The 26,721-nt window shown below is 43.8% G+C and overlaps 2 protein-coding genes across 2 annotated transcripts in view; one reads left to right on the top strand and one right to left on the bottom strand.

The window, feature by feature from the left end:
• SLC35A5 (solute carrier family 35 member A5) overlaps nucleotides 1-26,721 on the top strand; it is a 134,234-nt gene that overhangs the window by 15,099 nt on the left and 92,414 nt on the right. The window lies entirely within an intron of this gene.
• Nucleotides 1,044-24,787, bottom strand: CCDC80 (coiled-coil domain containing 80). Its single transcript, XM_056858277.1, has 7 exons — nucleotides 22,919-24,787; nucleotides 13,510-13,666; nucleotides 11,509-11,645; nucleotides 10,378-10,526; nucleotides 4,294-4,397; nucleotides 2,269-2,349; nucleotides 1,044-1,596 (listed from the first exon to the last, which is right to left on the bottom strand). The coding sequence occupies exons 1-7, from the start codon at nucleotides 24,779-24,781 to the stop codon at nucleotides 1,250-1,252; spliced, it is 2,838 nt and encodes a 945-aa protein (XP_056714255.1). The 5' UTR covers nucleotides 24,782-24,787; the 3' UTR covers nucleotides 1,044-1,249.

Here is a 26,721-nt window from a genome sequence, read left to right as displayed (position 1 = left end):
CCTGGATGGCCCAGGCTAGCCTGATCTCGTCAGATCTCAGAAGCTAAGAAGGGTCAGCCCTGGTTAGTATTTGGATGGGAGACCACCAAGGAAGTCCAGGGTTGCTGTGCAGAGGAAGGCACTGGCAAACCACCTCTGTTAGTCTCTTGCCTTGAAAACCCCCAAAACAGGTCGCCATAAGTCGGCACTTTACACACACAATCCTCCTATGAAAGTGTTCTAGCAGGTCTTACTGCCCAGAGGTGTGATGAGTGAAGGTCAGGAAGAGGACTGTGGCATGATTGGGGTAAGGAGAAACTTTCTATAAGGCGATTCTTAGGGATTCTACTCCAAGGCACTTTGAATAGTGGATCTGGTAATGTAGCTGGGTCAGGCTGAGCCCTTCTGTTCTTATTAATCTACATTTCTGTTTTCAAAATGTTTTGTGTGCATTTCTCAGCTCCCTTAGGGGCTCTTTTAAGACATTCACTAACTAAGGCAGGAAGATGTTTGGGGATCTAGGAAGTTCTTGTTAGCCACACCTATTTAGTCCCAGAGACAGGACTTTCCCTGAGCTGAATGCTCTCCTCCCAACGAAGAGGGAAAAAATCTGCAAGAGAAGAGCCCACAACAACATGATGCAATGTTTGCACTACTAATCTTTTTCATTATTGTTTCTCAAGCCTTTAGCAATTTCACCTTTCCATACTGCGAACTGATAGGTCAAACCAGCAGACTACGAAGCTGGCTTATTATAAAAGTCCTTTCACACAAATCCTGTAGCATTCATTTTCCTAAAAGGATCTGTTCCATAGTAATTCCTCAATAAAATAAAATAAAATTGTAACATGGTCTGCTGCTCCTCTTCAGCAAAAATTCATACTTCCTAATAAATATTTTTCTCCCTTGGGAGAGAAAAATGGTTTATGTTTACTGTACAGTTTGTACCCTGCCTACAGTACAATGTCCACGGCTGGAGAGGGCCAGTGGGTGATACATACATACATAGCACCAGGTAATACCCTCAAATTACAAGGGCTTCAAAATATAGAGGAGTCCATCAGTGATACTAGTTTGACTTTGACTTATTTCACTTCATGGACATGCATGTTATAGAGAAGGCCAAAGTCCAATACTCATGTAGTCCTTGATGAACAAGAAGAAAGAAACACGTTTAGGCTGCTGTGAAAGGATCTGCACATGTGGCCCCTTGTGGTTTGAACAGCTATTAAGATGCAAGCAGGGTGTGGTCAAATGTTAAACTGTTTTTTCAGTAGGGGTATCCATGATGGTAACCTTCATGGTGACGATAGTCATCTTGGTAACCTTCTTGGTACCCTTGGTGATAACTGTGGTATCCATACCCTGCATATTCATCTTCCGGGCATCGCATCCCAAGTGACTGCTGAATGGCCATCTCCTGTCGTCGAAGCTGCATAGAGTCGATCAGATCATAAACAATCACCATGGACCACATTGGGGAAGGGTACCAGGATTTGACATTTCCATCTTTTCCAACCAAAAGCATGGAGAAATATTCAGGGCTGATCTGGAAATAATTGCGGATGTCTTTCACCAAATGAGCAGGGACATCTTCTCTATCCACACTAGAGCTCCCTGGGGAATGAATCAAAAGTAAGGTCAGTATTAGATATATAAAGCAAATGCCATGTTCCATGACTTCCTACTAGTCATAAGGTTAGTTCACATAATGTAGCTCCTATCATGTGAACATGTTGCCCCAAAAGGTTGGACCAGAACCAACGGATTGAAATTAAATTAAAAGAGTTTCTGTCTAGACATTAGGAAGAATTTTCTAACAGTTAGAGCTGTTCCTCAGTGGAACAGGCTTCCTCGGGAGGTGGTAAGTGCTCCTTCCCTGGAGGTTTTTAAGCAGAGGCTAGATAGCCATCTGTCAGCAATGCTGATTCTATGACCTTAGGCAGATCATGAGAGGGAGGGCATCTTGGCCATCTTCTGGGCATGGAATAGGGGTGACTGTGTGTGTGTGTGTGTGTGTGGGAAAGGTAGTTATGAATTTCCTGTATTGTGCAAGGGGTTGCACTAGATTACCCTGGTGGTCCCTTCCAACTCTATGATTCATCATCATTTGTTTATTACGGTCAAAGACCAGCTTGATTCTAGTGGAATTATTCTCATTGTAGTAAGATTTTGTTTCCTTTTACAATCTTCTATTACTCCCTCCTATGCAAAAACTCTATCCTAGGCAAAACTGAGGGGCAGCAGCCTGCCATAACTAGCAACTAAAACCCGGAAGGAATTTCTCACCATTAATTGGGTACAGTTCCAGCACTCCACCAACATCATCTCCAAGGCCTAACAGCTTGAGGACAGTGATGTGACGCAGACCTGTAGAGGAATAAGGGAGGCAAACAGAATGATGCAACACTTTTCAAGTAAATGAACAGTAAAATTGCTGGAGTGCAAACAATAAATACATGCTCGAACACTCCCTCCCTCCCCATTCTAAAAGCATTCAGTACAGAGGGTCGAATGCAAATTCTTTAGGAGAGAGATTTGATCAGATTGCCATCCCAGAATGTAGGTGAAAGATGTACCGTTGTGTTAGTTGTAATGCAAGTGTGGAGACAGTTATCTTACAATGACTGAAAATTTAACTTATAGAAATTTGCATCTTGATTCAGGCTATTCACAAAAATCTTAGCGGAGTATCGAGAATTATGCCTTAGCAACTTGCTGGTATTCCTTAGTGATACGCAGACATCGGAAGCTAAGTAGGGTCAGCCCTGGATAGTCCTTGGATGGGAAATCACCATGGAAATCCAAGATTGTTATGCAGAGGCAGGAAATGACAAAAAAACCTCTGTTCATCCCTTGTCTTTAAAATCCTATGGGGTCACCATAAGCTGGCTACAACTTGATAGCGCTTTCCACCACATTCCTTAGTGATATGAATGACAAATGTAATGAAATGCTGAAAGCCAGCTAAGGAACTTTACGACTAAAAGCCTTTTAAAAAAATTATTTAAAATATCTTTTCCAAGGCTTTGAGTGACTCACAATAACAGATCAAAACTCTTTCACAAATTAAAATTCTATCCACTGCTTCCACCAAAATATGTCATCACAGACATGTCCCCTCAGCTTACTTTAAAATTGGGGTCTTCAGGGACAACATGTGGAGAATGACGAAAAGCAGCTTTGCCCCTTGGGACTTTATGTGAGGATCACACTGCAGGGCAGTGTGGAGTAGTGCTTAGAATGTCAGACTGGGATCTGCAAGATGCAGGTTTGAATCCCTGCTCTGTCACGAAAGCTCTGTGAGTGACCTTGGACCAGCCATTCTCTCAGCCTAACCTAGGTTGTTGTGAGTATAAATATAAAAGGTTGTTGTGAGTATAAAAAGAAGGAGCAGAGAACTATGTAAGCCACTTTGGGTTTCCTTTGGGGAGAAAGGTATAAATGTAAAAAAATGTTTGTCAATTTCTTACAGTACCTAATCCTGATAATCCTTGTCTTTGTCCAAATCTAGTCCCCTATATAGTAGTGTAATATATAGTAGAATATATAGTAGGATGTGGTGATATAACTATAGTATATATAATAAAATATCTGAATTTTTGAGTTTAAGTATAAATTTTGTTTAAAACTAAATATTGTTTAAAACTAAATTGATTTTAAATTACAGGTTATGTTCTTACTAACCAACTCCTGTTATCTTCACTACATTTCCATTAGTTCCCCTAATATAGCCTTGTGAAACTTTACAATGCTGATGGTACTGGTGGTATTAGGTAGTACTGAAGATATTAGGGTAAAAGAATAACTGTCAAAAGAGAATATAGGATACAAAAGGATATAAAAGAAAGGGGGGATATGAGCAAAGGAGGAGGGGGAGAAAAGGAGGCTAGGTAATAAAATTTACTCAAGATTTAGCGCTAGCTCTCTGAGGAGAGTTCACAGGGTCTTACAGTACCTAAGAGAGCTAGTCTCCACAACAGCACTGTGCATTGCTAATGGTTGCTGGCACAGTAACTATATCAACTGATCGGCGCACGTGTAAAGAGACTTGGAAAAAAAATTACAGCCTTTGCATAAGACATGTCAAAGTTAATTTGGTGTCCTTCATGTGTGTAGACTATAATGTGGGACATAATTCTCAGGCCCTACTCAAATATACATCCCATGAGATGAATGGGATTGTATTAGCAATGCAGTCTAAAGGAACAAATTATGTATAGACAGGTGGTCCAATCTGACCCTCCTACTGAAGCATTTCGTTGAAGAGAAGCTAACAGCCAGAAAGCAATGGAATGGTGTTTTATTACTTACCAAAATTGCAAGCTTGTCCCACAAGGGCAGAAAGTTGCTGTGAATAGGCCCAGTCTTCATCATTGGGACTAGATATCACTAGAAGCCTCCTCCTCCATCGGAATCTGCAACGAAAAGAGGGTGTGCAAAGTGTAATTAATACCCATGAGCAAAACGCTGTTACTTTGGACAACTGAAGAGCAGTTCCATTAATATAGGAAGGGGACAATTTCCACCAATCCCTCCTCTCTTTGCAGTAGGGGTGCCAGGTCCCTCTTCTCCACCGGTGGGAGGTTTTTGGGGCAGAGCCTGAGGAGGGTGGGATTTGGGGAGGGGAGGGACTTCAATGCCATAGAGTCCAATTGCCGAAGCGGCCATTTTCTCCAGCTGAATTGATCTCTATGGGCTGGAGATCAGTTGTAATAGCAGGAGATCTCCAGCTATTACCTCCAGCTTACGTTCTGCTCAACATAGAAACTAGCCAAGGTGCAGTTCATGTTGAATCCTGACAAAGATCCCATCGAAACAGGAGAATATCTGCATCCCTGTCGGAGAAGGGTTCACTGGAATCACACTGCTTATCGTGATGCATCCATTTACGGGTTCATTGAATCATGGATAAGAGTCCAATATCCTATCTTAGACTCTGGGGAGATCATACTACATGGATTATATTTGATCTCAAGGAGCGCTACAGGACTCTGTTTGGACTCTATTACAATAAAAATTTCCTTGTGGACATTTTTCTGCACTTGTTGTTTTTGGATTGTAATATATGTGGTTTTTGCATATTTAAAGTGTTCATATTGTTGTCTAGGTCACACAATATAAGATTTTGATACTCTCACTGTGAATGTCTCAGATATTATTGTGTAGTTTCATGTACTATTGTATCTTTGTTTGCCGATTCACTTTTACAGCAGGCTAACTTGTTTTGTTCTATTACCTGGAAGTTGGCAACCCTACTTCGCAGCCCTCAATTTTCTGTATTGTTCATGAGGGTCACCTGACCCCCAGTGAGCTGCAGTGGGAAAGGAGTGTAGGAAAATCCCATTCTGCAAGCTCTGCTTGGTGTGCACATTTCATAGGATCAAAGCCTTTAAATGTGAATGGGCATGAGGGTGAGTGCTGGAGCCGTGCCGCAGAAGCGGATAAAACACTGGGGTGGATGAAGACCTTGTGAAAAAAAGGCACATCACATTTTGACACCATGGGTGGCCTTGGTGTTGAGAAACTGTCCCCTACAGTCTTCAACCCAAAACTAGCCCACTTTATTGTGGCATTTGTGAACCAGAACCCACATAATCAGATGCAGCTTTGAACACTTATTAGGCTTCTTCACAAAACCTACTCTGAAGTATGAGAAAGTGGACACAAAAGTGGGGGAGATGGAACATCTTAAACCATTTCCCTGCTGCTTCCACTGACTTTGGATCATATCCTGTCCTGGCATCAACTACAGCAGTGTGCCCCTGTAGCTAAGCAATTGGTTAGGAAAGATCTGGGCACATCTCGAATACGAATTTTCTACTCCCCTCCCCCAGAACAAACATCCTGCCAATAAACTCTCAGTAAAGGCATCATGTTGCGTAAATTATAAGCAATAGAGTTGCCAGGTCCCTCTTCGCCACTGGCAGGAGGTTTTGAGGGTGGAGCCTGAAGAGGGCGGGGTTTGGGCCATTTTATTCAGGTGAACTGATCTCTATCGGCTGAAGGTCAGTTGTAATACCAGGATATCTCCAGTTAGTACCTGGAGGTTAATAGAAAAAAAGAGACACCACTGTACTGATACTATATAGTTAGGAAATAAGCACAGGAGTGACACAACAATGTAGTTACAAAATGCAAAAAGATTCTATTGGAAAAGTTACAGTAAGCAACAACAATGCAAAAACAATGGGTCTAACAAGATCCTATATCTATAATAGTAAAGTCCAATAGTCACTGATGTATGTATTTTCAAGATAGTTCAGCAGAAGAAATATTGTTTTCCAAAGATGTCATCTTTTTGCATTTTGTAACTACATTGTTGTGTCGCTCCTGTGCTTAGTACCTAGAGGTTGGCAACCCTAAACATTAAAGACCTGAACTACCGAAACACATTATGAAGTAGCCTAGTTCTAGATTGTATCTGAAAGCACTCTAATTTTCTCAGCTTTAATCTACTGCCAAACGCAGCTGCTATAACAGTGCTTAGAAATTGTGCTAAATGTTCAGCCCAATCTACAGTCCGGCATATTTGAAATAAGAATATGCAAACTGCATTATTGGTTATAGTGGAATAAACTCAGCTTACATTTACATTCTTCAGTTATGGATCAGGCCATTTGTGAACATAAGGAAACAATAGCGCTCAAGTGCCTTAAAATACCATTTTTGGGTTTCAGGTATCCAGTTTTGTTGTAAAACTTCCAATTTTCTGTAAAGCAGCAGCACAAATGTCAGTGAAATATACTTTTTCCACCTGATACTTCCCCCACCCCCACCATTAAGAGACCACCTTCTGTTGCCTTACTCAAGAAAGTTGGTGGGCGGGGTGACATGTTTGTAGTAATGAGCTTAGACGGGTTATTTTATACTTTCAAAATAATGTTCCATTCCCATAGAAGTACCTAAGCTAACTGGGTTTAAAGGAATGTACAGAGCTATACAGGAATTTTCGTAGCAGGAAATGGTCTTTTAAATGGCTGCAGATGTTACTGATTTTCATGCGATGCCTCAGCATTGGTGTTTACTACTCGCTCTGAACCGTCTCTCTTCCTTTGGTAATGAGGGAGCAGTCCTTTCGTCAGTGAGAAACGGAGGGCTGATTCAAACTTTAGGCTGTAGGTACATTAGAGTTGCCAACCTCCAAGTACTAGCTGGAGATCTCCTGTTATTACAACTGATCTCCAGCCGACAGCGATCAGTTCACCTGGAAAAAATGGTTGCTTTGGCAATTGGACTCTATGGCATTGAAGTCCCCTCCCCTCCTCAAACCTCACCCTCCTCAGGCTCCTCCCCAAAACCCTCCTGCCGGTGGCAAAGAGGGACCTGGTAACCCTAAGGTATGTTTATGATTTGTCCACTGCACATGGCTCAGTGAAAACTACTGTTGTAAATGGGTCTGTAAAGACATGGAAATATATATTGGGGCACACAGAGGATGGTGGTACATGTTATGCCCAGCACGGGGTTGCCACTGAAAACAGTATTCTGGGTTGGTTCCTTCCCCTTTCCCGGGATCATTTAGGATGATTTATACTGTGCCAGGACATCACCACGTTGTACAGTTATCCATCCCTGTGCCATACTATTGTGGACTGTGTATGGATCTTTTGGGGCTGGGGAGGGGGGCAGGTCACATCTCACTGCCCATCCATCGGGCACAAAGGGTACATACAAGGTCCTGCTTGCAACGTTATTAGGCCGCTAGATTTACAGTCTTCATAGGTATGGTTACTTCTCTGATAACCCCCATTGCCTCATAAGCGCATCCCCTTCATCTATTCCTCTACCTTTTCCTTAGCTGCTCCTTAGTGGGGGGGGGGGTCTCACCTTCCTGGAGAATGGTCCCTAGAACCAAAACCTTAACTCCTGCACTGAAGACGGGCCCACCCAATGCTGCAGGTGGCCCATCCATTCCTCCCTTGCCTGGACACCAGGCAGCCGGTGGGATTCTCATTGGCAGCCACGATTTTACACATACAAACGAGTCAGGCATCCGAGTCGCTGCCTTGCTCAGGGAGATGGGGCTCAGCTGCACCACTTCCATGGTGTCTGCCATGGGGCAGCTGCATCTGAACTTGAGGTGTACCGCTGGCATGGGGCCGTGTGGGTCACTTCCCTCTGTGTCCAGCCTAACCTTCTCCACACCCTTGTGACTGGTGCTTTCACTTTCCTCTTCTGCTCGATCCAGTGCCTGTATCTTCAGTCTGCCAAGGATCTAGGTGGGCCCCCAATGGACTTGGCAGGCCGCTGGGCCAGGTTAGTACTTCACAGGGTCCAATAGTGGGGTCAGGAACTCAATACAGGGGTTCCATTTTCAGTGGCAGCCATGCCAGGTGTAGCATGCACCAGCATGATTTTCCCATCTTAGAATCATAAAGTTGGGGACTACCAGGGTCATCTAATCCAACCCCCTGCACAATGCAGGAAATTCACAACTACCGTCACCTCCACTCATGCCCACTCAATGCAGGAAATTCACAACTACCTTCACCCCTACTCCATGCCCAGAAGATGGCAACGAAAACCCTCTAGGATCCCTGGCCAATCTGGCCTATAGGAAAATTGCGTCCTGACCCCAAAATGGTGATTGGCATTATCCTGGGCATGTAAGAAAGGACTACGAGAGACAAACACTGACACAACCTTTCCTGTCCTCCCTCTCACAATCTGCCTAAGTTCACAGTTTTAACAATGATGTATTCTAAGGGAATGAGTACAGGAACAGAAGCCCTGAAGAAAGGCCTTCTGGAAAGAAGGAGGTCTCCCCCCCAAAAAAAAGAACAAAGAAGCTGAAGATAATGTATTGGCCTCATTCTTTAAAATACAAAAAAAAAAAAAAAGCAAACGGAAAGAATCATTTTGATTGTTTCGAAGAGGCTTATAGGCATGAGGCTGGCTATAAATCGAAATTTACCTTACATATCATTTCTCAGCCTCAGTGACATAATGGGAGCAAGCCAGCAGGGAACGTGAGACAAAACGTGGCAACCACCTTGGCAGAGAGTGGCCTGGCCTCCACCCAGAGGAACCCCATTGGATGCACTATGCAGACTTCCCTTTATACACATGCACATAATGACAAGCATCTGACTAACTTACATTGGCAATACAGGGTGTGGAATGAGGCCAAATGCTTCAATTTGGCAATGGGTGGGTGAGGGACATTGTCACTGAGTGGGGTTGGGAAAGAACTGGGAATGTCCATTCCTCTCTTCTTCCACTGTCAAACCTGATAGTTCATTTGCTTGTTTGTAACAAAACACAAAGCACGGACATTTAAATCCTGGGAAAAGAGTTTGTGGTCTATGGTAAGATCAGGCAACACTAGCGTCCATGTTAAATTTACTGTAGCCTTTTAATGGAAGACAACTTAAACGGAGACAAATTAAAGTCCTGCCCCTCCACGAGTCTGGAGAATTCTCAGCATTGTTTAGTTGTTCCCTTTGCTGGAGCTTCAGCGTACAAATTAGGAACAATCAACATCATTACTCTGAATGCTTTGCCCAGGGGAGCAATGGCCGACAAATGATCCTGCTTCCTGCTGTTCCATTCAAGGGGGAGAAGTAATTATAGCAACAAATTAGAGCTGCCCACATTCACAGACTAGAGAGGTCTTTCTATTAAATAAAATTTATTGATGCCCATTTTGCACGGGGGTGGGGGAATCCTGTCTGGTGACATTTCCATTTATAGATACTCTCTTGCTCTAGTCCTCCCCTCCTTCTGCCTTTTATTTTAATTATTACAGATATCTAAAGGCAAACAACATTGTGTGGTTTCCCCTTCCTCTGCAAGGATACAGACTTTTCACTGTCTTGGATGTGTTTCCTAATTATAGCTGTTCCTAATAGTCTAAGGGAAGCCAGTGTGGTGTAGTGGTTAAGAGTGGTGGACTCTAATCTGGAGAACCAGGTTCGATTCCCCACTCCTCCACAGGAAGGCTGCGGCTGACATTGGGCCAGACACAGTTCTCTCAGAACTCTCTCAGCCCATGCGGAGGCAGGCAATGGCAAACTACCTCTGAACGTCTCTTGCCTTGAAAACTCTATGGGGTCGCCATAAGTCAGCTGTGACTTGACAACACACACACACACACACACACACACAGTGGTCTAAAGTAAAAGGGATCCAATGCCAGAACATAAAACTGTCCTGGAAATTTAAAGAAGTTCTAGTTCAAAAAGGTCACTTAGAATTTTCGGGCAATGTCCTCAGTTGGAACAGATCCATCTCTCTTGGTATCTATATGAAGATGACTTACTTAATATGCACAGAAAGACTAACAATGTGGAAAGGTTGGTTAAAGTTAAAGAAATATATGTTTTAATTAAGTTAATTTACATAAACAGAAATTAATAGGAACTCTGACATAGCTTAAGAGTTTCAGAAAAATACCTGGACAAAAAGTTTTCCAGGGATTGTTTCTTGTCGTCTTTGCAGACAATGCCTTCACGTTTCTGCTTTTCCATATCTTTGATTCGTGACTGGAAGGTGTCAATCAAATCAAACACCGACTTCATCGCTATGGGCACTTCGTAGTATTGCTGTAATAAGAAAGGATAAGAAATGGGCTGAATCACAAAACAAATCCCTCGGCATTTGCGTTTCCGTTTCAGCTTAATCATGAATAGCAACTAGTACTGGTAGATTAGTATTGCTGTGTTATAGGCGCTTCCACCGATAGTACCTCCCAAGTGCTGATCCTGTGATAGTTCAGGCAGACACAAAAGTTACAGAGAACACAGGGCTTCTGCCAAAAATAGCAGCCATGTGTTGAGGCAGTCCTCCCCTTCCGTAATGGCTAGTACAATCCACACCTTCGTGTTGTTACATCGTATTCCTGTTTTTTGGCCTCCCCATGACCACCTAACATTCTTAATGAAGTTTAACACATCAGCCCATTAAAATATTACTGACTTGTTTTTGTCTGTTTTATAACAACCTATGGCACCTACATCCAGGGTTTTTTTTAGAAAATATATCAATGTTCTTCCAAGTGTTGATCCTCCAAAAGATCAACAAGCCACAAGACAGAAAAGCATAACACTGTATCTGTCTACTGTCTTCTCCCCCTTCCATAGGTGGAAGTGCCATTCACAAGAGAAAAATGTGTTTAGGATCCAAACCTTAAAAATTCATGAAACACTGCCACAGAAACCCAAAAAGAGTGATTTAACAGAGACCTCGGGAGGAGTTATATCATGACAGGAACAAGGTATCTGAATGCACAGTCATGTTCCTAAAGATGAAAGGATGCCTTCAGACTTTTTGTAGGGTCTCTCTGAGATATAAGTGTGACTAATGTGTGCCATCTTCATACACACAGCTGCTTTATTTAATATCTGAAACCATAGGATTGGTCTCCAAAGGCCAACAGCTTCAGCGCCACTTGCTTTTTCAATTACTAGCACAACTTTTGTTCTACTCTGCCCTAACCTGTTCCTGCCATCCAGTCCTACATCTAGCCCTCCTTTCTACCCATCCCACACAGCACTGTTCATTATTTGCTAATTTATATCTCCCCACCTTGGCTCTCATGTCTGTGTCTGTCAGAACCATGAAGAAGTCATTGTATGTCATTCCATATTCTCTTCTCAGCTCATTGATGAGATGCTGGTCCACCAGATCTTCATCCTCTATCACTTTCATAGGCTTCTCGTTGTCTTCGAGCAAAAAAAACCCAACAATGATAAGTGCCAAGAAACAAGATTAAAAACAGAACATCTTCATAAACTGACATCTGAGAGCTATTCTTCTGGACCTGAAGTCCAGATGGAAGTAATGAGAAGACTGCTGAATCAAGACAGATTATATATAAATCAATATTTTAGAGATAAAAAATGACCTTAGGTTTTAGAACCTAAACTTATTAAATGGTAGACTAAGATGAAAATACCTAAATAATAATTAAAGTAAAAATAGATTAAATCAAAATTATTCGCAAGAGAAATAGGGCATATGGTGGTCTGTTCTATGTGAGGAGTGTTGGAGGTAGGTTTCTGTATTGTTTTGCATCTCACTTTTTTTTCTTCACTTTTTTCTTTTTGTGTATTATGTTTTTTGTATGCTTGTGTACTTTGACACATTATGTAGTGTTCTGCATATTTCGATAAAACTTAAAAAAAAGACAGATTATGCAGAATTTAAATCAGAATAAAATTAATCAGGGATATGTAATCCTAGGTCTCTTGATCTCTCTTTCTGACTGATTTAGTTTCAGTGATTAAAATGATACTTTAAAGCTCACATCTCACTAAAAGCCAAACCATCCAAATAATTTTAAGGCTTCTGCATATTAATGTACTGAAGAAGAAGAAAACGAAGAAGAGGAGGAGTTCGTTTTTATACCCCGATTTTCTCTATCTTTCAGGAGTCTCTCCCCACAAAAGACACCTTGAGAGGCAGGTGGTGCTGAGAGAGTTCGGAGAGAACTGTGACTAGCCCAAGGACGCCCAGCAAGCTTCATGTGTAGGAGTGGGGAAACCAACACGATTCACTAGATTAGAGTCCGCCGCCCATGTGGAGGAGTGGGGGATCAAACCCAGTTCTCTAGATTAGACTCCATCCTCTTAACCATTACACTACACTGTACTAATTAATAGTACAAATTAAAGCTAATAACAGCAATTCAAAAAGCCTGCCGGCAATAGCATCTTAAAAGACTAATAGAAATCACTGTGTGAAAACATGGTGCTAAATTCAAGGGGCTAAATTACTCCAAATTCAAACTTTTAATCACTTCATTTAAATACTGGGAAGCACAATCCTCCCTTCCACAAAAACAATGGCAACTGAATGTGAGAGTGAAAAGAGAGGCTAAATCGTGTGTGTGTTGCTATCAAGTCACTTCATGACCTTCAAAATATTCTATCATTAACAGCTTTGCTCAGGTCTTGCAAACTGATGGCCGTGACTTCCTTTATAGAGTCAATCCATCTCATGTTGGGTCTTCCTCTTTTCCTGCTGCCTTCCACTTTTCCTAGCATTATTGTTTTTCCCAGTGACTTCTCATCATATAGCCAAAATACGACCACCTCAGTTTAGTCATTTTAGCTTCTAAGGAGAGTTCAAGGTTACTTAGTATTTAAAATAAAATAGTCCTTTTTTTTTTTTAGTGGTCGCAATTAACAGCCTGCAGTCCAACGTTTGCAAAATAAGCCAAACATTCATCACATAAGTATAATCACTCAGTTACACAAAGATCTGGAGATATGAGGAGTTTCTAGCCCTGAACGCAATGATCTTTAACCTCCAGTGTGACCCAGTCACACTTCTCTGCTTTCTGCTATTCCACCAGCTTGATAAACAAACGTAGGCATACTCCATAAATTTGACCGTGTTGCCTTGGAAAAGTAAACTGAAGAAATACCAGAGCCAGCTATGCAAATACAAAGGGGAGAAATGAACCATGTTACTACAACAAAGGGACTCTCACGTTTTAACCCTAGTTACATGGCTCCCTTTCCCAAAAAAGTAAAAGAAAGGAAGGAAGGGCTTTGCTTTAAAAAATAATAATTAAAAATTAACCTAGCTGGAAGTGGTCAATCTTCATGCGGCTGTTGTTCATGGTGCCAAAGATGGTGATGACTGAGATTTTCCGAGTTGCCATTTTGCAAAAGCTCTCCAGGTATTCGTCTCTCTGTTGAACGTACATGTTGTTGTCAACCTTGGGAGTTGTGATCAGCTAGTAGATGACAAGATAACAAGATTTCGGTCATTTGAATCAAGTATTAGTATCAGAAGTGAATTCACAAATCTGACTCACAGGTCTATTATGGTATTTATATATTAAGGCCTGGGCTACATGATATATCAGTCCATATCATTTAGTAGACATACAGCTCCGGGCTAACCACTTGGATTCAAGTTCCTGTTGTGTGAGCAGAAGGCATTCCACCTGTCTGGGGTTTTTTAGAGAAGAGGAAACAATCGACCAGAATCTAGAAGAATCATTGTATCGGGCAGCATTCATTAACACCTGCCATGATCTCATCCTGGCAGAAGCTTTTTTCCCCTTTACAATTTGCTTATAAGCAACCAGGAGATCTTTCACCGAGCTATCGGTCCGAAGCTGTCTCATTAATCGCAAATTCTGAGATACTAGACGCTTAGCAGCCGTACAAGCGCCATCAAACCAATTATTTCTTGGGACTGCTTTACCCACAGGTGTCTTAAGCAGGAACGGAGACAATTTTTTCATCATTGTAGAAAAGGGACCAATGCCCTTCCTATGGTGAGTAGCACTCATAATCTCTATATAAGTAGTCTGACATTCTTTTGAGCTCAGGACTACTTTCAATAGAGAGCTCAGGGATGGGTACCAGCGAATGCACCTGCCTGGGTTGGAGGATCCCATCTGCAGCCCCATGTGCTCCCAAAAGCTGTACTGTATAATTTTGTATCATTTAATGGGTCCCATTAACACTAATGCCTTGCTTCAGTACTTTTTTAGACTCCCGGTTGGTTCAACAACTAGGGTTACCAACCTCCAGGTGGTGGCTGCAGATCTCCTGCAATTACAACTGATTTCCAGCCAATAGAGACCAGTTCACCTGGAGAAAATGGCCACTTTGGCAATTGGACTCTATGGCATTGAAGTGCCTCCCCTCCCCAAACCCGTCCCTCCTTAGCTCTGCCCCAAAAGCCTCCCACCGGTAGCAAAGAGGGACCTGGCAACCCTATCTACAACCCAAATCCTATTTCATTGTTTATTGAATGCCCCAACCTGTTGATTGTATTGACTCACTCTGAAGGGTTGCCAGCTCTGGGTTGGGAATCATCTGGAGATTTTTGGGGAGAGCCTGAGGAGGGCGGGGTTTAGGGAGGGGAGGGACTTCAATGCCATAGAGTCCAATGGCCAAAGTGGCCATTTTCTCCAGGTGAACTGATCTCTATCAGCTGGAGATCACTTGTAACAGCAGATCTTCAGCTAGTACCTGGAGGTTGGCAACCTGGGTAATTCACCTGGAGTCCAAGTGAGAAAGGTGGACTAGAAATAATGTAAATAAATAAAGTTCCTGTTGTGAGAGCAGAAGAAATTCCCATCTGCAGCTCCATGTGTTCCCAAGAGCTACTCTGAATTGTCCCCAACCTCCAAAGGCAATTTGGGAGGACAGGCGACCGCAGATAGGGGAGGGGTCAGTGCTAGCTCCCATGCAACCAGCAGTGCCTTCTGCTCTGCTCATGCCATGGGTCCTTTGCATCCAAGCCAGAGAGAGTATCTGTCCCTGTTCTGTGTCACCAGGGGCTGCCACTGGGATAAGGAAACTCAACGATGCCAATCCCCATGGCAAACACAACATGTAACTCAGGTCAGAGGTTTCCTGTGTAATGGTTAACAAACAGTTAAGTGAGGTTCTGAGCATGCTACAAGCAGAATTAGGGTGTCTTGCTGTGCATAGAACCAATACCAATACGAAAACCTTTAATGGCATAAAACTGTGCATAGAACAGGGGAAGTAGTAGACTAGGGTGGCCAGGTCCCTCTTTGCCACCAGTGGGAGGTTTTTGGGGCGGAGCCAGAGAAGGGCGGGGTTTGGGGAGGGGAGGGACTTCAATGCCATAGAGTCCAATTGCCAAAGTGGCCATTTTCTCCAGGTCAACTGACCTCTATCAGCTTGAGATCAGTTGTAATAGCAGGCTCCTGTCGCTTTCAGAAAACCTTTAACCCAGGGCTAAGGAGAGTAAAGCCCCTGGGCCATATTCTACCAGCCAAGGCTTTTTTCCACAGCCCCATATTGCCATTGGGTTACAACTTATCTTTGGCAGTAGTTCCAAAGGAAAATAGCTGCTGGTTAGCCTTTTTAAAACAAAAACAACTTTTCGAAACTATATAAAAGGCGACTGGCTTTCATTTCTCACATAGCACCAAAGCATTTACTTAGTATTTATATAGAACTGAATTAGACCATGGCACTTTGCAAGTAATCTGTCTTTTGGTCGCAATGCACAGAGGCATGAGGCAAGGCCTGTGCTGGAATAACATCTGTGAGATCCATTCAGTTACTATTGGTAAAAGCTCTAAGCAAGTGCCCTGATCAAGTAGCTAAGCAGTGGTCCGGAAAGGCACAGTGGCATAGAGGCCAGGAATTATGCAAAGGTGGACAAGAACAAAATATACAGAGAGAAGAAACATGTGGCTGGAATCTTATCTGGGACTAGGTAATCCTGAGAAGTATACATAGGGCCAATCAGAGGAGCGAAAGGAAACAGCAGCACACCATTTTGCGGCACCATAATACTGCTTTAAATGAGCCTTCATGCTGTCCTTCAGTTCCTAGTGTTGTGAGACAGAAGCTTCTATTCACAGGTCCGTAATACCAGAGTTCCAGCCATAAGATTGCCAGTGCTTCATAAACGCCGCTGTTAGGAAGAATATAATATAACATCCACTGCTCACCCAAGAAAGCATTTGGACAATGCAAGTATGATAGCTATCTGAATAGCATTCTGACAGTTTCGCTGGTACTTTGAAATTTAGAAAATGTTATAAGCATTTTTTTATTATCCAAAATGATCCTCTCTAGGTAGTTGCCCAGCCAGTCATTTGATAGTCAGCAGTCGATTAATGATTTTTTATTATTTAGTGGCATTTCAGTCCCTAAAATTTGTATCGTATCGCATCTGCCTGGCTGGAGCTGAAAGTAAAAGTTTTGTAGTTAGACTATGAGCCAAAAAATGAAGACAGACCAACTTTGTATCTTGCTGGAAAAGGCTGGTTAAACCTTTCTGGCTCTCAGAAGCAATTTCTAAGATAATGGGTAACTAGGTTGATGTCACTGGAGGTCAGACACTGCCTTAGGGTTTCTAGGTCCCTCTTCACCACTAGTGGGAGGTTTTTGGGGTGGATCCTGAGGAGGGCAGGGTTTGGAGAGGGGAGGGACTTCAATGCCATAGAGTCCAATTGCCAAAACGGCCATGTTCTCCGGGTGAACTGATCTCTATCGGCTGGAGATCAGTTGTAACAGCAGGAGATCTCCAGCTAGTACCTGGAGGTTGGCAACCCTACTCTGCCTGCATGTGTGCGTGCTTCCCATCTGCCCAACCTGCACACTTGTAAATAAATGGTACTTTACAAAAGGAACATTAATTTCTAGTGAAGGCTTGCATCAAGAGTTGGCACAGCTCGGCAGAGGGACGACAACCGACCAAGACATGTTCAGCTCATCTGTTCTCATCAGGAATGGCAGATGGTCCTAGTCTTGTTTCATGTGGGCTACCAGGGCAATTTCCCATGTCTTGCTGGGAAAAGTCATGAGAAAGCCACACTCCACTGCTTCCCCCTCTCCCTCCAACACCTTTGACAGGAACAGTGTTTAAGGCCTGGCACAATCTTCAGGCTGTTCTGAATGGTAACTGGAGGAGGGAGTGGAACATGACTTTTGTTGAGCTCCTTTAACCCACACTGGTGCTGGCAAGGCTAAAAGCAGCACTCAAGAGTCCTACTCCACTCCCTTCAACATGAAGGATTGCAGGCTGATCACAGGGACTCTAGAAGGCATCTTGCACAGTGAGAACCCCTGAATCTGGAACCAGTGACTAACCTAAGGTTAGATGGCATCTTGCAGTGAGCACCCCTGAATCTGGAGCCGAGGTAGGCTGGTCTTGAGCTTCATGACTAAACAATGTGTTATCCACTGCAATTCTTACCTCTAAAGCACTATATGGCCTGCATCCCACATACCTAAAGGACCATCTCTCCTGCTATGAGCCTATGCACCTATTTAGATCTTTTTAGGGCTTTTTCCTGGGTGTCCCATCTCTGAAATCCATTAAATCTGCCATAGTTCAAGCACATTACATCTCAGTCGTAATACCTCTTTTCTGGAACAGCCTCCTGGAGAAAGTCAGAAGGATTTCCGGTTTTGTATAGGTACAGAGACTGGGGTTGCCAACCTCCAGGTGATGGCTGGAGATCACCCGCTATTACAAGTGATCTCCAGGCGACAGAGATCAGTTCACCTAGAGAAAATGCCACTTTGGAAGGTAGACTCTATGGCATTATACCCCATTGAAGTCCCTCCACTCACCAAACCCCACCCTTCTCAAGCCTCCCCCACCACACAAATCTCCAGGTATTTCCCAACCTGGAACTGGCATCCCTAGCAGAGGCCTTGTAAAGACTTCTTCAAAGAGGATTTTGAACTGAACTGAAGCAATATCTGTGAATTTTTTTTAGTAGAGATGGATCTAGGGCCTTTTTTCCTTTCTCTTTTTGTATTTAATAATGTTTTAATATGCTTGTGCAGTGCAGTTTACACCTGCATTTGTAAGCTGACTTGAACCACTTTTTGATGATGGAAAATTCAGGTTATAAATATTTTAATTAATACCTAATGCTTTAGCTACAGCAGTATACAGCATATCTAGATTAAGCTCTGATTTATATTTGAGTTACCAGGTCTGAGGAGGGCAGGGTTTGGGGAGGGGAGGGACTTCAATGCCATAGAGTCCAATGGCCAAGGTGGCCATTTTCTCCAGGTGAACTGATTTCTATCGGCTGGAGATCACTTGTAATAGCAGGAGATCTCCAGCTACTATCTGGAGGTTGGCAACCCTATTTATATCGTCTATGTAAGGGTTGTTTCAGGTTACATGGGATTGGGGCATAGATTTATATAACTGAATACATCAATGCTTTTCATCCAATAAAAATGATTTCCATCACGGATCCAGAACCACACAATAATGCTTAAAATGAACACACAAATCTTGAAAATATCAACCAGAAAGAAATTGCATTCCCAGTTTTCCTTCAAGTTACAAAGTCAGTGGGGCAAATTTGACCAGTTCTGGTAAACCATGTAGAACCCTCACTCTGAAACCACAGGACTAAAATAAAACACTGCCCTTTTAAAAATAAGCAAAGATTTAAAAAAAAAAATCGCAAAGGTTTAATTTTAGTATACATTACATATACAGCCTGGGCAAGCCCTGGATGTGAACCGAAGGCTACGTGTGAGCCACAGACAGTATTTGACCACCACAGAGTAGCAAACAAAAACAAGGTAATAATCTAAAATAGACTGGCCTGAAGCAAAAGCACAGACCCTTTTGGCCTGGTTCCAAAAGCTGGCAGGCTGAAGTCAGCAGTGAATCCAGATTTAGAGCTGTTCTCTGTATTAAATTTGCTGCCTGCTGCATTGGCCCCTCCTCTTGAACCATTAACAACAGCTTGATGGGCAGATATTTTCCAATGATAAACCTCTCCACATCAGAAAAGGCTTAGAAAAAGTGTAGGATTTCTGAAAAATCACATGCCATTAAAGGCACACAACTTATTTTTTTTCCCCTGTTGAGTTGGCAGGTCTTTTTCCGGCTTGATCAAAGAGTCACCAGTCACCAGAATGAGAATCCTTCCACTGACTATTGAAGCTTCAAATTTAAACTAAAACCAGAACCTTAAAACTTACCTCCAGTGCATGGAGGCATGGGAAATGTTATTGACGCATTATGTTAAACAAAGCTGGCCATAAAGTCACACACATGCGTTTAGAAAGGGCATGTATCAGTAAATAATATGGCTACCACCTAGATTCCCAAAAGAGAGGTTTTTCATTTTTGCGTGAAAGGTAGCTCCTAGCACAGAGCTGAAAGGCACATGAAATATAAGCTGGTCTAGGTCTGGTTTGTGCTTGGTTGGGAAACCTCCAGGGAACCTTAGGTAGGCTAGGTGGATAGAAGAATGGAACATCTAAACTAAGTGTTCCTGCCTCCACAGCACCGGTATTCAGAAGGTTGCTGCCTCTGAAGTTCCATTTAGTTATCATGGTTAATAGTTATGTCTTCTCTGAATGTGTCTAATCCATGAATATGTCTAATTGAATACCTTTTACAAGATCAATAGGACAGCATCTATTGCATGAACTTATAGGTCCCCAAAGCATGTTTTAGAGGATCAGAATCATGCTGTAGGCTCATGCATTCCTTCCTCCACATCTCTCACACATACCATAGCTTTCTTTCCAATTTCCTGTTTTGTGCTAATGATAGTTTGCTGTAGCATCTCCACCAGCCTACTTTGGTCAATGTTTTGCCTTCAAAACCAGAATCTGAAAACATCTTCAAACCAGGATTTCTAATTCTGGAGGGAAAGCCCTGACCACAGTTTGCTGATTCAGGCACCATGGCAAATTATAGAAACTGAAAACTGAAAAGAAAACTTTGTGTGAGTAGGACTGGAAAGGAGGTAGGAGACTGTGACACCACAGTTCATTTTAGCATGACATAAGAACATAAGAAAGGCCCTGCTGGATCAGACCAAGGTCCATCAAGTCCAGCAGTCTGTTCACACAGGGGCCAACCAGGTGCCTCTAGGAAGCCACCAACAAGACGAATGCAATCTCCGGTAATTACAACTGTTCTACAGAGGTCAGTTCTCCTGGAGAAAATGTTTGCTTCAGAGGGTGGACTATGTAGGGTTGCCAACCTCCAGGTATTAGCAGGCGATCTCCTGCTATTACAACTGATTTCCAGCTGAGAGATCAGTTCACCTGGAGAAAATGGCAGCTTTGGCAATCGGACTCTATGGCATTGAAGTCCCTTGCCTCCCCAACCCCCCCTCCCAGACTCCACCCCCAAAATCTCCCACAGTGGCGAAGAGGGACCTGGCAACCCTAGGACTATGGCATTTAGGATTGCCTGGCAGGGCCTGGCAACCAGCAGGAGGGCTGTGGGCGAGGATATGAGGCAGACATGATGACTGTGTCACATCACTTCTGCTAAAATACTGGAAGTAACATAGGCACTTGTAGGATTCGCTGGATTGTTTATTGCCCCCCCCCCAGCAATTCTTAGCACAACTCTATGCCACTTAGTGTCTTATCAGAAGTGAAGTAGGTTGCCAACCTCCAGGTACTAGCTGGAGATCTCCTGCTATTACAACTGATCTCCAGCCGATAGAGATCAGTTCCCCTGGAGAAAATGGCCGCTTTGGCAATTGGACTCTATGGCATTGAAGTCCCTCCCATCCCCAAACCCTGCCCTCCTCAAGCTTCGCCCCAAAAACCTCCCGCTAATGGCGAAGAGGAACCTGGCAACCCTAGAAGTGATGTGATGCCACAGCCACGTTTTTATTTTCTCCCAGTTGCTACTGGGTGGTGGGCAACAGGAGTGGGGGCCAGAGGATATTCTGCCCTGACTGGGGGCTTGTCAACCCTGATGGCATTATACCCCACTGATGTCTCTCCCCTCCTCAAACCCTGCCTTCTGCAGGCTCCACCCCCAAATCTCTAGTAATTTCCCAAGCTGAAATTGACAACCTATGTCCATTTCCAGTCCCTTAAACTTCAGAATGTTCCTTTATCATGGCCCCATGCTGCCTGTCATCCTCTTGCACTGTGAACATTTGCCCTTCTTTTATAGGTAAAGGTAAAGGTCCCCGGTGCAAGCACCGGGTCATTCCTGACCCATGGGGTGACGTCACATCCCGACGTTTCCAAGGCAGACTTTGTTTGCGGGGTGCTTTGCCAGTGCCTTCCCCAGTCATCTTCCCTTTACCCCCAGCAGGCTGGGTACTCATTTCACCGACCTCGGAAGGATGGAAGGCTGAGTCAACCTCGAGCCAGCTACCTGAAACTGATTTCTGTCGGGATCGAACTCAGGTTGCGAGCAGAGCTTTTGACTGCAGTACTGCAGCTTAACACTCTGAGCCACGGGGCCCTTCTTTTACCCATTGATTTTGTACATACTGAACGAGCATTCTGCATCTTTCTTATTGCACAGGACAAAGAGAAAGTTGTGTCTGATCCAGGCTGCTTTCCTACAACAAGAAGCCATCCCAAGAGTCTCCCTTCCCTTCATTCAATCATAGTATTCAAAAATCCAAGCAAGGTCCCTGCTCAGACAGGTATGCAGAAAGGAAGAAGGAAAATCATACTGAAAAATTACAACCGAATTCTTTCCCAAAGAATATACGCTATGCATTATATTTGATTGCTTCCTGGTCTGTGTCCCTTGTGAAAATGTAAACCTTAATTCTGCACTTCAGAAGTATAATGTCTACGTGTTTTTTTCTACATGGAGACAACTCTACAAGAAAAAAACATAACCTGTAAAGAGGGACTGAATTGTCACAACATGCCTTCAAGATGAATTCCATCTGCTAACAAAAACATCTGAACATATTGCTTCATGTTCTCTGAAAAATCATTTTCAAGAAGAACTTGCTAATACATGCAGTTAATCTTCAGAGATGAAATGCCTGAGTGTGCTCCTCTTAAGCGTCACAAGCTCACCGCAATCTGAGGATGTTCTGTTTAACTGAAAAGTAATTCTAGACACTTATCAACTATATTAAAAGGCATATGTTTGCAAATACATATGTTCCTGCCAAGGAACAATGCCAAAAATAGTTGGCCTGGTTCCAAAATCCATAAGTCATCAACATTGCTGTGAAACAGATGTTGACTGGAAGAGCACGCTAGGAGTTAGAAGATACATTAAAAACAGTGACAAGACAACCATGAACTCTAATTTGCTGAACATGCAGAATCCTCATTTGAACTTCTTTAATTCCTTGCCCTGGATTAGTGAGTTACAGATTCCGGCATCTACACGTTCCTAGTGGTTGAGAAAAATTATAGTTTTTGGGCAATTTATACAAATGATTGAGAATGGTTTCTTTATAGAAGGCATCACATTATTAGTCACATGCCTTTTGGGGTATGCCAGGGACCAGAGTCATAAATGTATTTATTCCGAACAATATTCTAGGTTCCTACCCATCTTTTGCCAGCAAGCACATATAGTCAGAGAGTGTTCCTTCATACTGCACATGTTGAGAGAATAGCTCCTGTGAACCTCAAACAAGATGGTTAGAAGGTTTACTGTGTCTGTCATCATTAGGGATGAGTTATGTAAAAGTGGGATGGGGTGGGGTTACTAAGAGGCTAACTTGCGACCTTACGCAGTGAATGTTCGTGAACTTAGTACTTACCAGGATCCGTCTTTTGCCTTCAAAGAAATCCAAAAGGTTTGTTACAGTTTTCCTGGAGTTTTGTGTGAAAGCCTTGGCATTGGGTTTCAGGATCCCTCCATTCTCAGCTTTGCTCCCCTTCTTATTCTTCTTGTTGCGCTCTTTCTCTGGTTTATTCTTCTTGTCAGCTTTGTCCTTCTTGGCCTGTTTCTCGCTCTTCTTGTCAGCTCTTTCTTTCTTCTTCTTTTCAGATTTATCTACACGCTCGTGTTTTTTTAGATCTTTTGCTTTCTTTGGCGGTGTATTTCCCACTGGAACTTCTTCCTCCAAACGGGGGACTGAAGGCTGTCCTGGGTCATATTTATCCTCATATTCGTTACTCAGGATTTTGTCTTGGGCTTTCTTTTTAGGTGGCTTGCCTTTAGTAGGCTTGTGTTGGCCGCCCGTGACACCGAGGTCCCTACTGTTATCGTCCTTCCTGTCTGTACGATTGTCTCTGTATCTGCCAGCACTGGACCTTGTGTAGTGCTCAGAGGGGTACGTTGGAGCCTCTGTGTAGGGGTCATAGAAAGCGGCTTTGCTGGGCCTCTTAGTAGTTGTCGTCTGTCTCTGTGTGTGGCCGTGATGTCTTTCTCTGCGGTTCTCCTTCCACGAAGGGGAGTAGAAATCTTTTGTGTCTGTTACCTGGGGGGAGGTTGCCTCAGATGCTGTGGGAAGCGACGTGTGTGATTTTGTGGTCCAGGTTCGCTGCGTAGTAGGAAGAGTTGTGGTGGTGGTTGTAAGCCTGCTGGCCGTGGTCGCTATTCTGCTGACTGGTCTTGAGGTTATGGTTGTGGGCGCAGGGGTGGGAGCTCTAGTGGTAGGGGGAGGAGGGGGAGGCACTGTGATTGTTAAAACTTTCTTCACAGGTTTCAGTTTTGTTGGCTGAAGGCTGCTTTTCCTTGGCTCTTCTTTCCTTGCTGAAGACTGGGCATGCCCACTACTCGGTGTTGTTCTTGCACTGCTACCGCCATTGTTACCTTCTTCAACCACTTGGCCCTCCACTCCAGCAGCTTTGCATTTCTGGATGAAGCCCTTTTGCCTCATCTTCTCAATTTTCCTGATAGGGCTCTGGTCAATGATTTCATATATGGCCTCCAGCCTTACCGGGTAGGGGTATCTTTCCTCTACTTGTAACGTCTTCTTCAGCAGAGCCATGCCAAATTTCCCCTTCTCTAGCTTCAGAAAGTTCATGAGCTTAGGGATCAGGCTCGGATCTAGTGGCTGCTCCAGAATTTTCCCTTCAGTGGTTATCTTCCTGACTTTCCCTCCCTCTTCGCCTTCCTCATGAAACAAGATAATCTGCTGGACATGCCTCTCGGCCAGTTCACAATAGACATCATTTTTCAAGAGACTCATCATGAGACGGTAATAACCATCCGAGGCATGAGGAGCGGAGATGATCCAGACTCTGTTCTTTCCAGCAAAGCTGGCCAGAATATTGGGAGAACTGGACCCAGATGGGAAACGTACCGTGCGTGAATGGTGCACTGTCGATGTTCCTTCATCCTTAATCATTTCCGGCTGAGGTCTTTGCATCTGCCTTACTCTGGTCCCACTATTCTTCACCTGGGTATGAGCATCCTCTTCCAGGGGATCTGCTTGTGTGATTTTGGGCTCCAAAGAGTCTCTTTTGACAAGGGGACGTTGCTGAAACCTCAAAAGTCTCTGAGACACCTTTGTTCTCTTGAGCTGCAAGGGTGGTCTGCTGTCACCCCTGTAGGCCAGAGGCACTTTCCTGACTCCGTGGGTCCTTCTCTCTGCTTGCCTCAAGGGCTTTTGAGAACCACACACGAGCCATGCGGCCCACAACACGAATAAACTCACAACTGGCGTCCAGTTCATTGTGGGGCCGACTCTGAAAATAAAAAGGCAGAGGGCGTGTTAATGACCACACGGAATATCCATACAGACTTCAGATGTGCAACTCGCTCATTTTCTTTCCCACAGCCCCAGAAAGCTTGCTCATCTTGTTGAAATACTTTTAGGCCATTTATGCATGGGAGGTTTTGCCTTGGATTTGCCGCCCTCTAGATTCACATTTTCCCCATCCAAATGCTCAAAACTCACCAATAAGCCCCTATGCAGAGTTTTGAGAATTCGGATGGGGAAAATGTGCATCTAGAGAGCGGCAAATCCAAGGCAAAACCTCCCATGCATAAATGGCCTTAAGCTGCTTTTGGGTTTTCTGTAGTCATTCCACCCGATCGGAACCCTCAGATTCGCCTCATCTTCCCCACCTTTCATGTGCTCGCACCATGAAAGCAACACTGTCGGCGATACGGGAGATGAGCTTCGGTTTGGGGTTTGGAATAATTTAAATGAGGATGTGGAAAGATGCCCTTGAATTAAAGAAAAAATGACTGAGGTAACCACCAATGGATAATTGGGATCTGTTGATTCAGAAAAGCCCAAAGGGCCTATGTAGTCGACAGATGTAACATGCAGAGACTACACGAGTTGGCCTCCAGGCAGGGCCGGTGCCAGTCTTTTTTGTGCCGTAGGCAAGGCTAACTACTCGTGCCCCCCCATAGGTAAGATAAAGGTCCCCTGTGCAAGCAACAGGTCATTCCTGACCCATGGGGTGACGTCACTTCCTGACGTTTAGTAGGCATACTATGTCTACTGGGTGGTTTGGCAGTGCCTTCCCCAGTAGGGTTGCCAACCTCCAGGTACTAGCTGGAGATCTGCTATTACAACTGATCTCCAGACGACAGAGATCAGTTCACCCGGAGAAAATGGCCGCTTTGGCCACTGGACTCTATGGCACTGGAGTCCCTCCCCTCCCCAAACCCCACCCTCCTCAGGCTCCGCCCCAAAAACCTCCCATCGATGGCGAAGAGGGACCTGGCAGCCCTATTCCCCAGTCATCGTCCTTTTACCCACCCGCCCCATAGCTAACCAATTTTCAAAAACAGAGTCTTGTAGGGAAAAAACAACAACAAAAGCCTGATGCATCCCTACAAAACTTTTTACAAGACGTCAAAATGAATTATTGCCCATCGCACCGCCGGGGTACTCATCTTAAAATAATATTAATAATAAAATAATAATAATAATAATAAAATAAAATATTAATAAAATAATAAAAATAAAATAATAATAAAAATATTAAAAATAAAATAATAAAAATAAAATAATAATAATAATAATATTAAAAATAAATTATTTTATTAAAATAATATTAATAATAAAATAATAACAGTAATAAAATAATAAAATAATAAAATAATAATAAAATAAAAATAATAAAGTTACATTCCCCCCCCGAAACTAATCTGTTTTAAAAAGGTGCCCCTTCCGCCAGCTCTGCGCCCCTCCGAGGTCTGCGCCCTAGGCGACCGCCTGGTGCGCCTTCGTGGTAGCCCTGCCTCCAGGCAAAGGGGCGTGCAGACTTACCCGTTCGCAAAGCTCCCCTTCCAGAAGTGGGGTTCCCCCCCCCCCACCGCAGCCAAAAAGCCTTTCTTTAGCTGGAGCGGTTGCCCATGTAGATCTGCGGCGGGTTACGGCTCCCCCCCACCCCGCTTCGCCGCCCCCAGCCCTGCTTTCTTTTCCCCGGGCGCGGCGCAAGGCAACGTCCTAAGGGGTCTCTCCGCTCCCCTCCATCGGTCCCCTCCTCTGCCTTCTCTCCACGCCGGGGAGGCACCTTTCCCTCCAGCCGGAGCGGCTGCAGGCAGGCAGGCAGGCAGGCAGGCTGGCAGGCTGGCTGCTGCCCCGGGGTCTCTTGGAAAGACCCTCCCCGGCGGCCCCGCACTGCTCCGAGGAGCGCAGCGCCTTTGTCTCCC

This window comes from Euleptes europaea, chromosome 12 (genome assembly GCF_029931775.1).
Source record: "Euleptes europaea isolate rEulEur1 chromosome 12, rEulEur1.hap1, whole genome shotgun sequence".
Classification (NCBI taxonomy): Eukaryota; Metazoa; Chordata; class Lepidosauria; order Squamata; family Sphaerodactylidae; genus Euleptes; species Euleptes europaea.
This window is presented reverse-complemented; position numbering and strand designations above follow the sequence as displayed.

Excerpts from the sequence above, each read along its gene's own strand:
- CCDC80 (XM_056858277.1), bottom strand. The coding sequence starts at position 24,781 with ATGAACTGGACGCCAGTTGTGAGTTTATTCGTGTTGTGGGCCGCATGG. Across the intron at positions 4,398-10,377 it reads CTGGAAAACTTTTTGTCCAG|ATTCCGATGGAGGAGGAGGC; the intron begins GTATTTTTCTGA and ends TTTTCGTTGCAG. Across the intron at positions 2,350-4,293 it reads GGGACAAGCTTGCAATTTTG|GTCTGCGTCACATCACTGTC; the intron begins GTAAGTAATAAA and ends ATTCCTCTACAG.